Source organism: Lepisosteus platostomus, chromosome 19, assembly GCF_059453375.1.
Source record: "Lepisosteus platostomus isolate fLepPlt1 chromosome 19, fLepPlt1.hap1, whole genome shotgun sequence".
NCBI classification, from domain to species: domain Eukaryota; kingdom Metazoa; phylum Chordata; class Actinopteri; order Semionotiformes; family Lepisosteidae; genus Lepisosteus; species Lepisosteus platostomus.
The window spans coordinates 6,090,634-6,105,209 of record NC_142629.1 but is presented as its reverse complement, the minus strand read 5'-3'; the positions used below and the strand labels follow the sequence as shown (position 1 = coordinate 6,105,209).

The 14,576-nt window shown below is 47.5% G+C and overlaps 1 protein-coding gene across 2 annotated transcripts in view; it reads left to right on the top strand.

Moving 5' to 3' along the window:
• LOC148644998 (protein kinase C beta type) overlaps positions 1-14,576 on the top strand; it is a 149,826-nt gene that overhangs the window by 119,769 nt on the left and 15,481 nt on the right. For both annotated transcript variants that reach the window (XM_088613099.1, XM_088613098.1), the window contains exons 14-16: positions 1,240-1,320; positions 1,996-2,103; positions 7,767-7,907. In XM_088613099.1, the coding sequence (XP_088469225.1) occupies positions 1,240-1,320; positions 1,996-2,103; positions 7,767-7,907 (330 nt within the window). The remainder of the gene's footprint in view (positions 1-1,239; positions 1,321-1,995; positions 2,104-7,766; positions 7,908-14,576) is intronic.

Genomic DNA, 14,576 nt, shown 5'->3' with positions numbered 1-14,576 from the left:
AGCAAGAGGGGGCCGCATTCTGGCTGTGGGCGGGAACCACATTTCCCGGAGCTGCGTGACGTGGGGGGAACGGGAGGCCGTCGCGCCGGCAGGAGCAGTGCGATGAAGTTGAAAAGATGTCGCGGGTTTCTCTGACAGAACAGCAGATGGTCTTGCCGGAGGTCTAGTAGCACCTGAGTGAGGAACATAGAGGGAGCTACACAGCAAATACGAGGGGAAAAAAACACATAGTGTGCTTTTCCTTTCAAATAAGATATCAGAGAAAATAAAGAAATAATACATATTTAATGCTGGAGACATACAGTAAGTATTGTCACTCATTACCTTAATATTAATCTCTAGAAAGTTGAAACTCCGAGCTCCTAGGATGAGGACAAGCTTCAGAAATCTAATAGAGTTATCCTTGGCAAACCAGCCTACGATATTATTGTACATAATGACTTTGTAAAGAAGTAGTTCAGGTGGGTCTACTACTGTATATAAATGTTCTGCATGTGTACACACGAACTGATGGAAATGGTTTGCACGTGCTTAAGGTGCTTCCTGGTTCGGGAACCTGGTGTCTGGTTCCTTGGAGGTCTCATTTACCTCTGAAGTGAGGGATTCCCAGTTACAAAAAGGCACATGGTGTGCTTTTGTGTTTTCTGTAGGATTAGCATTTGCTATGCCATCTCAGATTCGCTTGGGTGTACACACGATCGTTCAGAGTGTGCTAAACCTGCACACTGCAGCAGAGTAGGAGCAGGCTGCTCCGTTACTGCACTGTGATTTCATGTAGGAATAAGCTTTGCTATGACTGATGGGCTTATTGTATTGGTAGAGACCCATTCAAACATACTGTATAGTACCAACACGTATAATTGGGAGAATCTGTGTGTTCCTGGTCAGTTAGGAATGAGCAGTAAGACGATATAAACTCTTGTGTGCCATTAGGCACTTGACGGATTTAATCAATTAGAATTGATTTAATAACCATAACTATAAAACTCCATTGTTAAGATTAAAGTGAAATTATAGAATAACAGAAAGGTACAGTATGGTTAACTGTGAGACAGTAGAAATGCAAAGACTTGAGTTTGCAAAATTACTAGTTTAAGCTTTTTAGGGCAAACGGTATGGCTCTTCTGCTCTGAAAACTGCTTTGAGACCTCTGTTCAAAAGCATGGTTTACACATGGAACATTTGCTGACGCACCTTGCTGAAGACGATGGCTTTTTTTCTTCCTGTCTTGTCTTTCAGATCATTGCTTATCAGCCTTATGGGAAGTCCGTGGACTGGTGGGCCTTTGGCGTGTTGCTATACGAGATGCTGGCCGGGCAGGTGAGAGTGGCCTGGGAATGATCGTACTACCAGGCAATAGGCCTAGTATTGCAAGTTCTGCCTTTCGCAAATCCTGTTACTGTAAGAAGGCTAACTCAAGGTCAGTTTATGTTAATTGTGTCGCTTAATTCTCCAGAAAGCGCCACCAAACATCTTGTGCATTTCTTGTATCAAAGGAAAAAGCGCAAAAATCCTGCAGTTCTTATTTTATAACCTCTCTTAATATAAAAGAAACAGTCCTCAAAAATGAAATCTGTGAAAAAGCCCGAATTCAGTCCCCCAGGCTGTTTGTGATTAACTCCTTATCTCACAAATGTTTAAATCCCTAAACAAATTCAGAGAAGAAAAAAGGAGAACAGTTAAGAGCTTGCCTCGACACAAGCCTCTTTTTAGCTGCATTGTGTCGGCGGAGGAGCACTTTTGAATGAGAAACTTGACGCTTCTCAGCAAATGTGGCTGGGAAGGCTTGGAAAGAGCCTATGTTGGTTTTGCAGCCTGGAAGGTCTTTGTGGCCCATCGAGGAAGCGTTGATCAGAAGACAGCTGGCGACGGAGGGGCTTATCGGGTGTTTTGGCTCTTGTGGTCTGTGAAGACCCATGCAACCAGTGGCGCAGTCATAACTTACTGATGTAGGAGCAGCCCTGCCCTATCTGAGCCCAGTCTCTTGTTCCTCAGCCCCCCTTTGACGGAGAAGACGAGGACGAGCTGTTCCAGTCCATCATGGAGCACCATGTGTCCTACCCGAAGGCCATGAGCAAGGAGGCAGTAGCCATTTGCAAAGGGGTAGGTAGCCCGTGAGTCCTGATCTGCAACACATGTCCCGTCTCAGGCTGCTGTGCACAGTTGGTTAAACAGGAGCTTGGCGATGAGAGATGCACTCACTGGCACGTTATCCTGAGCTTGTGTGTTGTCCTGGGCCGACACTGGTGGGGCAGGGGCGTCACACAGAGGTCTTTAAGCTACAGCTGTAAATGTGGCCTTTTGATCTGTGTGGGTCGGTTTGGAAAATGGCTTCTATCCAGTGATGCCATGCCTGTGCCAGATTAACTGTGCAAAATGCTGCATGGTAACGTCAACCATGAGAGCAGGTCAAGACAGAATTGGAGCCAGAATCCACTTTCAGCTGATTCATCTGCTAGGCCAGAGTTTCTAACTGTGCTGGCTCACGTTAGTTTTGACTGGATATAGAAGTTACACTCTCTTCACAAGGTCCAGTGATTTCAATTTCCCTCAGCGCACTTTGACTCCCATTCCTAGACGAGCACTCCACGGGCTGTATATTACAGCAGAGTGTTCCTGGTGCTGTGTCAGTAGCGACTCTCGGACCGTGCTGATACCGGTGGGTCGAGGTGACCTTAGATCCGGGACGAATGTTCAGTGTGTGGCATTGCCGTCGCCCGTTGACCTTGGGCCCCGGTAAGGGAAAACACCACACATGAGCTAGATTTCTGATCAGACTCGGAACACGCTTAATAAGATCCTGTAATCTAAAGTGGAGCCACTTGTTCTCTTTTCCTTTCCTTCTGCGATGCTCATTCAATATTCCTCAATTAACAGAGCTCAGCTGAAGAGTTTAAGCCGCTTGCTTGTTTTTTCTTGTTTTTCTTTCCATTGGCATTAAGAATTCCATCTTCTCCTTGGTCACCTCGTCAGCGATCCTTTTCGGGTTTTTTTCTAGCTGCAGCCTTGGAAACACCACAACCCTTCACCTCTCTTTGGTAATGCGCACATTAGTATGGAACTGATTACTTTATTCTCATTGCTCCTTCATCAGTGTTGCACAGTGGAGCGGCAAATTTCACTGTCAGCAGGTAGACTTGAAGAATATTTATTACTTGTTATCAAGGTGCCGTTTCGCCCCAACTTCCTGCTGCCAGCTGAGAGGGCATCTGGAAGTTAGGAGTAGAGGAATCGAAAGGTTTTCGCGACACAAAAAGCCCTAGATCTTTCTTGAGAACACAGTTGGATCTGTAGACTCAGGGGAGATACGTGGTAGGATGGATCTGTCCTTGTTCGTCTGGAAGAAAACTGGAACAGAAGTGTTCTGGAGGATGTAATCACAGCATCTGCATGGTCGGACAAGCAGTAACTTTAAATACTTTAAAGCACCCCAAAAGAACGGGCTTGTGGGAGACGAGTCCTCAACCGTGCCTGAGCTCGTGCTCTTGCTTTTGGGGTGATCCCTTTGTTTAAAGACACCTCATTTCTTTCGGTGCTGACTCGTCCCATTAGAATTTGGATTCATGAACATGTAGGGGTGGGAGACATGACTTTGCAGAGAAGGATACAAATGCATCTTCTCCTGCCATGCCCTAGACATTATTTATTCCCGGCGGATTTTATACTGTACCTCAGAACATTCTTCTAAGTTCCCATCCTTGTAATATTTAGGACAGAGAAGCTCTTAAGAGTATATTTCAAGTTCAAGTTCAAGTTTATTGTCATTATACTCATATACAGGTATATGGTATAACGAAATGCTATTTAGCTAGCTCTCAGACGATAAGTGGGACAAAAAAACAACAATGCAATTGTATAATAAAAGAAAGACAGCGACAACAGGCAGTGTGCAAAACAACAACAGGTAATGTGCAAAACAACATCAGATGTGCAAAAACATGCATCAACAGAATGAAATAAAGGATAGAAAATTATAGGGAGTGAGCTTTTTGACATGTAAGGTAGAGGTCGATTTTCAATCTGAGTTTGAGTTTTTGGTAAGAAAGAAGGCACTGTGAGGTTCAGATCATAGGTGAGAGAGGCTGGGAGTTTAATAGTTTGATAGTGCGGGGGTAAGAACTGTCTCTGAGTCTGGGACCTTAAAAATAACCATACATTCTACATAATGCTGTAGATGTTTTGAGAACGTATTCTCTGACGTCCAGTTGCTCTGAAATGCCACATACTGTACCCTTGCTGCACACCTCGTACGCAACAGGTGTCCATGTCTCTTCTTCAGCCTGCACAGAGCTTAACCACATTCAGAATGAGCCCCTTTCACGCACACACACCACACCCTACAAACAGATGAATTGGGTGGGCAAGCACAGCAACATCCACCTGGCAGGTGGGAAATTGAATAATTGACTCGGGGTCTTAGTCCCGGAGCAAAAGCTTCGTTCTGTTTTGTGTCACAGAGACCTACAGCCCATCGACCTGTGACAGGTTTTGTACCAAGTAAAAGCGAGACGCTTTTGGCAGCATGAAGCACTGGGTTCATAATTCACCTTCTGCTTTTTTCTCTGATGCTTAACCTTGGACAGTGGAGCCATGCTGAAAGAAGTCGCCTAGAGAATGCACAATAAGACAGAGTAAAGGGAGTATTACTGGGGTTGTCTGGTGAGACCTGTATTCTAATAGATTCTTGCTAATACAAGCAGTAAATAATGAATCGACTTGCTTATGTTAGGAATTTTAATAACTTTTTTCCTCTTTTATTCTGATGTGTACCTTGATGAGAATATGCATGTACAGTGCCTGAAGAAGGCTCTGGGGAGTTTCCCTTCCATGGCCCAAAGACTTCCTGGTAGCTCAGCTGGTTTCTGGGAAAACTGGCCCTGGCGTGAGCGTGCGTGTTTGTGTCTGCGTGGCCCCTGGGGTCCGGTCCAGGGTATATCCCGACTTGTGCCCAGCTCGAGCCAACGGCTCACCTGGACTGGATGAGGCAGTCCGCCAAGCAGAGACGGCAGCCTTTCTGCACTTCAACACAGAGTGACGGATAAGCTGCTGCCAGTGTGGCCTCACCAGGAGAAGGGCGTCCTTCATCCTGCGGCCCCGGTGGCCTGGCGCCTGTGCCCTGAGCTATGGGAGCGGTCTTCCTCGCCCCCCCCCAAAACAGAGCTGCAGGGGTACAGGTGGGGCAGGCAGAGGAGGCCGCCAGTCTGCCACGCTGCCCTCACGCGCTCGTTAAGGAGACGTTTCCTTGCTGCTCATTCCCAAAGCCCGCAGCTGAGCAAACACACCTGTTACCCCCAAACGCCTGGTGAATCGGCCGCCATTGAAACTCCTGTTTTCACCACGCAGAGCGGTAAGGGCTTTTACTTCAAAGTCTGCAGCTCAATAAAGTTAAAAAAAAAAAGAACGGGAGAACCCAGTGACCGCCCGGCCTTGTGTGCAGTGCCAGAAGTTGATACAGCGAAGGGAGAGCTTTCCCACACGGGGTCCTGTCCGGGTGACTTTGTCCACGGGACTTTCTCCTGAAGAAAGGGCCAGAGGAAATGAGGACCCAGGTCCGTCTAATCAATGAGCCTGTCAGAGCGCCCGCGGAGGGGTCTGTTTGTGTGCCTCAGCTGCGAGCAGGCAGAATGCCGATGGGAGATAAGACAGGATGCTTGATTGAGCCAATTAAAAAAAAAAAACGTTAGTAGACGGTGGACGTGCAGACTACTAAACCGAGCTGGGGGTGAGGAGGGAGCAGGATTGGGTTATTACACAGAGGCAGAAAACGCACAGAGCGAAATGTAGCTTGTTAGCAGGCAGCGGTGGAGCAGCTACCCCCCGAACGCAAAATTCCATTAAAGCAGCATCGTCTTCCTCGCGCTCCTTGTGTTCGGGGTTCACAGGTGGAAACACGGGTTCCTGTTTGAAGAAGAAAAGGGGGCGCCCGGAAAAAGAGCTTTAACGCGGAGGCAAGGCTGGAATCCTGAAAGAATAAATAATTGAGGGTGTTTTCGAATACAAATGAGTATTTTAATCAATAGTGGCACAGAGAGTCGAAACGAAGCTGTCTGGTGGCACTTTGTGTTTGAACGTTTTAATCTCGGGCCGCGCAGGGAGCTCAGGGGACCTGCTCTAGCAGCAGTGCAGTCGGCATTACAGAGGAAGATTGTAACAATTTTCTCCAGATTGCTAGGTGCACCCAGACGTGCGATTACAAAGCGAGCCTTGAAATGGCTTTCACGGATGGCGAGGGGCTGTAGACCGCTGTCAGTATCAGTGTCTCATACTGAGTGGGGGGGCCCAAATTAAGGAATTAATACCACTGTAAAAGAACAGAGGGAGAGAGGAACTAGCTCACCCCGATAGCATTCTCCCTCTCAACGAGGCCTAGGACTTTTTTACTGCCACACAGTTCACACTGAGAGAGCATCTTCAAGAGGCACTGTTCTGCAGGGGTATTTTAGCCGAGCAGATCCGAATGAGGAGTTCTGGCTGGAGCGATTCAGCTATGGATGCAATTGGACGCGGGGGGCGGAGCCTAGGGAGCAGGGGGCAGAGTCACTGGCTTCCCGCTTCTCCAGAAATCTGGAGCCGTTGTCTGTCAGGTTCACGTTGTGACCAAGCACAGGAAGCTCTCAGCCGAGAGTGAGCCTGGGAAGCCCTCGACATTTCTTACTGGGGGTACGCTCTCCAGCAAACCCCTTCATTAGTGTTTTTTTTTTTGGGAAACAGCTTCTGAGGTGTTTTTTTCCGGCTTTCCGCGTCGGTTCATTAGGATCCTGGCTTGCGTTTCGAGGTATTGAGAGGACGATGGCAGCTGCCGGAGCCAAACAGAAGACTTCCTGAGCCCGCGGAGCTGAAAGAAGCCGAGAGCTCAGCTTTCAATGGCGTGGAAGCCCATTGACAGTCAAGTGTCTTCTTCAATAGGCCTCATCACGTCCCCTTCCAGCATGAAAGGCTCTTCGTGTCAGAAGGCTCTAGCCCAGTAAAACACTCTTCTGCCGTTGCCTTCTTTAGAAAACAGGCTCCAGCTTTTCTGAGGCTGTGGCCGTGCTGTGTTCTAAGATTCATCCTTCTTTATACTTTATACTGTTTGATAACGGCAACCCCGGCAACCTGTTTGTCTTTGAACCCCTGGCGATTTGGCCTCCTTCTTCATTTGTGTAGAAATTCCACGGCTATCAGGTCTTTGCCTTCCACAGTGAATGACTTCAATTATTCCAAAAGAAAGCAGAATGACCCAGAACTGTGTAGCCAGTAGGTCAGTTTGGTTTAGGGCCAGTTTTCCCGCTTCTCAGCCTGTGCTTGTGATTTTATCCCCATATTGCACCTGCCTTAATTTAAAACCTGCTTCTGACTTTGGTAAACTGGGGATCCCATCACAGGGGCATGTGTCCCTGTACCCTTATTCCAAACTGTCCCGATGCACTCAGTCTCTCTCCTCTTTGCAGTCTTTTTGTTTTTCATTTATTCCAAGAAGTACTGTACCTGTAAGTCACCTGAATTTTGGCATTCTCATTCAAGGTCAAGAGGAGTGGTTTCAGAAAATCCACTTTCCTTTACATGATTCTCCTGATCTTTGAAGGAACCCCACTGCTTTCAAAGTCCCATTAAAAGATTTTACTCTTCTCCTGCGTTGGTCTATTTTTTTACATTAACTACAACAACAGATAGGAGTTCCAGATTGGCATCCTCTTACGCCCACCAGTCTCACACTCCCAGCTAGCATGGAAATCCAAGACGAAATCCCCCCTCTGTTAACTCTTCTCTCTCTCCTGCTGCTGCAGCTGATGACCAAGCACCCTGGGAAGCGCCTGGGCTGCGGGCCGGAGGGCGAGCGTGACATCAAGGAGCACGCCTTCTTCCGCTACATGGACTGGGAGAAGCTGGAGAACAAGGAGGTGCAGCCGCCCTTCAAACCCAAAGCAGTAAGTGTGCCCCAGGCCCCGCCCCTGGCCCCTCCCCAGGCTCCGCCCCCACCCGTCGCCCCCTCCACCGGGAACACCCTGATCCCAACCCCGGCTCCTCCCCTTCACCCCGCCCCCTCGAGGCCACGCCCCCACTCCTTCACTTCCTTGTCTGAGGCCTCCCTGGCCACCCCTCCACCCCTCATTCACCCAGGCCCAAGTGTGGACCAGACTCCCTGCTCCCTCTCTGTGTGCTCATTGTCAGAACTGGGCTCTTCCTGTGTGCTGATTCACCCTGGCTTCCCGCCCTTTAAAGGGCTCCGTGCCCAATCAGTGACTGTTCATGAATTAAATGACTTGGTAAGTTATATGGTTAACGGCTTTGCTTCCCTGTGTTTTTGTTGGGTGGTTTTTTTTTCCATGCTTTGGATTGCTCCCCAGTATTTATCGGCAGATGGTGAATTCTTTTTCCAGTGTGTTTGTTTGTTTGTTTTTTTCGGAAGGCATGACAGAAGGAAGGCAACTGTGCAGCTTGAAGAAACTCTGAGATTCAGATACATAATTTGCAACTGTGCCCTCTTGAAGCTTGCGGGGAGTTTTTCTGTGGAGCCTTTAAAGGGGAAATAAGAGCGCTATAATTCAGTACAGGACATAGGGATGATTTGTTGGAGAATGGTTATTTTATTAATTTTATTAAAAGCCCTCCTTAGAGTCTGATGATGAATTCTAGCTTTTGCATTATAGTGAGAGATCCCCCCCCCCCTCCAGAAGCACAGAGAAACCTCAGCAGTGATGAGCGGTGTTGTGCATTATTAAAATGCGTTTTATTCAAGAACCTGGGAAATCATGGAATGAAAATGTTGAGAGAGACAGAGACTAGACGGTCATCTCTGATTTTGACGGTTTTTGCTCTGCGTGCAGGATCGGATGCTCTAGATTTTGTTGACCATTAACAACTGTGAAGTGATACTGTAGACGTGCTGAAGATGTTCGGCTGGGCTCTTCCCTGCAAAAACACCGCTGTGTGTGGCGGACGCTTCAACGAGACGGGAATGTCTTTCTGTCACTCTGAGCTTTGGGGGGAAAAAAAAATACAATCCCAAGATTGTATCCTCTGTAGCTGGCTGCTCCCATCTGGAGATGGTCAAGTGTCCAGGTTCCTGCTGGATTTCAGCGAGAAAGAGAGGGAGCCCTATCGAGAGTCAGGGTACATATCCTATATCATGAATCGGGCACAATATCCCAAACTTCAGTGAGATTGCAAAGCCCTTCACGTGCTTTATTGTTTTAAAAGATTGACTGTTTAGAAAAGAACTATCTACTGCTCCTTACCTCTCAGCCTTTTCGTCTTCAATGTGAAAATGTCACTTGGCCTCATCTCGCCTTTCAGATTGTTTGAGTTCCAGCACTAGTGGGCAGGAGGGGCAGGTGGGGCAGATTGGGCTGGAGGGGTAGGAGAGGAGGGGGGGGCAGGAGGGGCAGGAGAAGCAGGAGGGGCAGGAGAGGCAGATTGGTCAGGAGGGGTAGGAGAGGAGGGGGGGCAGGAGGGGCAAGAGAGGCAGGACAGGCAGGGGGGCAGGAGAGGCAGGAGGGGCAGGAGAGGCAGATTGGTCAGGAGGGGTAGGAGAGGGGGGGGGGCAGGAGGGACAAGAGAGGCAGGGGGGGCAGGAGAGGCAGATTGGTCAGGAGGGGTAGGAGAGGAGGGGGGGCAGGAGGGGCAAGAGAGGCAGGACAGGCAGGGGGGCAGGAGAGGGAGGGGCGAGGGGGGCAGGAGGGGCAGGCACATCATGGGAATAAAGTGGAATTGTGACGCTGTCGTCTTCGATCAACGTTATCTTTAACAGAGTCAGCGACTAATTACCCCCCAGATTTAATAATAATCGGCCTAATTTGATTGTGCTGGCCTCTAGGCCACAGGTTTAAAGTGGGATGACATTTTGCTTTTGTGAATAGCGCCTGCCACTTTGACAGGGGTGCTAAGCAATCCTGTTGTAACAGTGTCGTTACCGGAGCCTTGCCAGCAGCGTGTTATAGAAATAAACAGGGCTGCGATGCATCTCGTCAGAGCTCTAATGCTTTGTGAATAGCATTATCCCACCCCAGCGCTGACTGCACACGCACAGCCTGGCGCAAAACCCGTTTGTAAGCCATTAATACCAGCTGTTGATGGCAAAATCCACACACCACGCAAGGGGAATATTGTCCTCATTTTGTTTTGTAGAGCCATCTTGAGAGTATTGAAAGATCTAAATATCAGTCTTCTCGTTTCAGTTCTTCGTCTCAAACACCCTATTGTGCTAAAAAAGGCCTGTTAATTATTCATTTATAATTGAGGGACATGTGAGAAGATCTCACAGCGCTGTAGGGGAAATTAAAACTTAGTAAAGCACCCAGGTCTCGATAACAGCATTTCCATCATTCCACGAATCAGGACTGGGTTTGATCAGTACTTGAATGGGAGACTTCCAGTGAAAGTCAAGTTGCTGTAAATGATGTTGATAGACCAGTGTGCGGCCTCTAAACCAGTTTTCAAGCCATTGCATTAGTGTGGTGACTGGGGACGCTGTTCCATAGGAAGTGCTTTTCATTTGGATGAGACTGGTGTCCTGACTTTGTGGTCAATAAAGATCCCAGGGCACCATTTTGTAAAAGTCGGACTGTCAACCCCAGCATACTAGCAAAATTCTACTCTTGTCTTTTATATTCTGACTGTCACTTGATGTGTTATATTTTACGTATGCGCCAACACTGACAGGTACTGCGTTTCAGTGGGGTATGAAGTGGGTGCCCTCTGTATGTACAGTTCCTTGGGATCCTTTGGGATGAAAAGTGCTATACAAATAAAGGGGACCATTGTTATTATTAAGCCTTGCTCTACGAAAAAACCCTCCATTTCATATCTTAATGCAACAACATCACCAGGGCAAAGTGAAATCTCTAGATTTGTCACGCTGAGATTGAAAGACCCAGAAATATAAAAACAGTTTCACCTGCGATGATTTGTTTTCCAGACACATCCCTGAGAGATCACAGCGTGGGGGCCTGAAAGGCAGGCTATTAAACAATGGCGGATGACTGTAGCTGATAACCCCAGGCAGAGCCTGATAAAGTGGATTACGCCATTATATAGGCAATATGGAGAGCCTATCTGGGAAGCCATCGAGACTTGAGAGCCGAGATTAGCGGAGCCACTTTAAAAATAATGAAAGATGCAATTTTCTCTGTGGTCTTTATTTTGTATTCCTGGCATATCTGAGATAAGGAGCCTCAGAGGAAGATCAGCCTGGATTACACCCCTAAAGGTGCAGTAGGGGCTGGAAACAGGGGGACGTTACAGCTGTTTGCTGCCACAGCGACGGGGAGCTGTTGAACTTCTCACAGTCAGTCCCCCAGTAGCAGTATTGTAGTGCAGAGGCAGCAGACCTCACTCACGATAGCTTGATTAGCTTCCACACAAAAGATTGCAAGGAGAGCCTTAATGGTCTGTCTGTTATAGACAGATAGATACTTTATAAATCAAGTTCATTCAATTACAATGCAACAGCAGCCAGGCACAATCAACACAGCACAGTACCATGCAACAATACAATAATACAATAAATACAATCAATAAGAAGTGCAATAAAAAATGGAGTATAAGGAAATACACACAATACAAAATATACTGTACAAAATATCCTTATCCCTGAATTGGTTACTGTATTCCTTTTCATGTGCTCTTTAGCTTGACGTACAGACTTGTTCAGCGAACTCTTGCTGATCTAGTTTCAGAGTCCTGCTGTATTAAAAGCAAGCAGCCCCTGTCACAGAGAGAACTCATTGCGGCCACCATCACCAGCTGCTCAATAAAGCAGACATACATTAGCAGGTTGTGGTAGCTCGGCCTTGTGCATAGTGCAGGGCCTGGTGCAGATGCTCGTGATTGAAGGGCGGTACATCACAGGCACAGAGGTGGTGTGGGAAAATTGGTACGGGCTGCCATGTTTGAGGATACTTAATTGGACACAGCTTTTATGTGTGTTTTTTTTAATGACTTGCTTACAGCTGTGTTTAAGCTGGCCGGACAGACAGAACATTCTGTCCTGCGGGGATTAAGGATGTAGAGTTCAGGGTGAGGAGAGAGAGAGCGAGGGATGGGAGCCAGTGAGATGGAAAGGAGAGAACGTGGGTGAGCTGAAACTGCAAGGAATGCGAGACAGCTGTCAGGAGATTCTGAGCATACAAAACTGCTCATTATGTTCCATCCAGAAGTGCAAAGCTGCAGAGCTGCGATTTCTCAGCTCGGCGTTCCTGGTGTGGGGTGGTGCTGCAAACAGGGTTCGGTCTCTAGCTGCAACAGTGTGCAGGAGAGCTTGGAGGAGAGGTCACGCCAAAGTGGTGCGAAGAGCTGTTAAATATCGGGTAAAAGTTGAAGGCGAAGGTGAAGGTGGTATTTAAAGTGAAAAAACAGCATTTAGCAGGCCGGCACGTGGGTAAATCTAATAACCTGCTACCCCACAGTGTGTTACCCCCGTGATGCTAATCTTTCTTGACAGGTGTATCTGGGAGGACACCGAAAAGCTTTTGCCTCAATTTCAGGATTAGATGGGATGCGAGGCCTCAGTGCTCAGAGCTAGCCATCCTCCGCTGCCCCATAGATCCCAGCTAATGCAAAACAGCTCTCAGATCATTACCTCTGTGCTGTGGCGGCCAGGCCTGCGAGCCTTTTCAATAACATATCTCATCAGAGCCGGTGCCGGAAGCAGAGAGTAATAAGATCCCGAGGTCGGATTGTTGGCTTAGCGCTGGGAATGGCCAGCACGACGTCTGATTCACACAGTGGCACCTGGGTTGGTCTTCAAACAAAGAAATGTCCATTTAGACAACTTTAATACTGCTGATGAGAAGCTGGGACTGATGTTTGAATCACAGATTGAACAGTTTTGATGTTAATCCATCTAAGGCTTTGCGTTGTGCTTCACTCCCCTTAACGCAGGCCTAAGCAGCAGAAGTTCTATTCAGCCTCCAAAGTTTCTGCTCCTCAGTGCTGCCGAAGGGCTGACCGGCGATGTTGTGTACCTGAGTTGTTTTTTTTTTGCGTTCAAGGCTTCTCTGCTGTTTGCCGGGGTCTCTCAGAAGGACAGGCTTAAACTCGTGACCCTCGTTAGCACATTGCAGTCTGGAGCCGTGTTCATGATGGCTGGACACAGAAAGGGACCTCTCCCTAAACAACCCCAGAACAGCCTGTGATTTGACTTCTGCCTGGGAAAACGAAATCCAACCTCTTGTGCAGAAGAGCAGAAAATAAAAGGTTGGGTTTTTTTGGAGAAGGAAAAGCCAGGCTAGGGAGAAAAAGAGGGGCTAATGACAGTGGCAGGTAACCATGCTGTGCCCAGGGGGGTTAAACTGCTATGAACAGGGATTTTACAGGCTTAAGCTCCTACTTGCTGTTATGTTGGAGTTAAGATATTTTTTTGATTCCAAACTCCAGCCATTGAGTAAAATCAAAGTTTAACTGCAAATCAAAGAAGAATACACTAGGAAAGGCTTTATGAAAGCACCATCAGTTGTGGAGTTGTGGGCACACCTGGAACAGTCCTTTATAAGCCTTGGAGTCAGGGAAGATAGAAGGAGGAAAATTTAAAGACAGTGAAAGTTCTAGTTAAAATACTTGTGGCCTTAAACCCCGGAGGCCCTCTTGCTTTGGTTGAAATTAAACCTGGTCTTGAAGTTTTGTTCTGGTTCGGGTGAAGCCATCTTTGGACACGTTTTCAACTGCGTCCGCTGAGAGATTCTTTTCTTCGGGTCTTTGTATCGAGAGTTTTTCCTCGTGGGTTGAAGACGTACTGTATGGAGCCTGTCTTGGCTCGGTGGGCGATGACGCACGTGTCTGGCGTTTGACTTTTAAAGGTGAAGTCTGACATTTTGACATTCCTGCTGTAGTAGGCCGGCTCACGAGCAGACTTTGATCAGTCAGGCTACATTAACGCTGTGAATTATGGGACCTGTCTGTGCTATTTTGTCTACCTACTCATTCATACAGAGCTTCTAATTTCCACCCTTATGCATTTGATGTTCGAGATGTTTCAGTAATCAGGAACCATCCTCCAGACAGTAACCCTCTCCTGCATTATGGAAAAAGTATTGCTTTTCAGTGATGGTTATGTAAGAAGACATCACCTTCTGCAAAAGCATGCTTTGCTCCAGTTCAGTTGATCGTGTCCATCCATATGCGAGGTGTGTTTCTTAGCAAGTCAGAAGAGGAAATGAACTTGCTGATGCTTGCTAACCCGCCCGGGGAGACCTGCAGTCCACGTGCTCATCTCAGCCTTTCAGCCTTTGAGTTCTTGCTTGTGCATATCAGTTCTGCAGCGGCTTCAAGCATCAGAGAAGACTGCTTGAAGCCTCCACAAGGAGAAGCAAACACGATCAGATTCTCTGCGGTATCATATTCCAAAGTGCTTTGTTTTTTTAGTGTGTTAGGTCTTAAGTTCTTGCTTAAGTAGAACAGTACAGGTGGGATGGTCTTGCATTGCTGCTTTGCAGTGCTAGGGCCCTGGGTTCAATTCCTGGGGTGCTGTATTTGCAGATTTGATACCCATGTTAGCTTTTGCTATCCTCAAGAAATCTCTATTCGATGCTTTCTGGTTGTCTCAAAGGTGTCATTTTTACTCGTTTTGCATTTAAGAAATAAAATGAGAATCCCCAGTC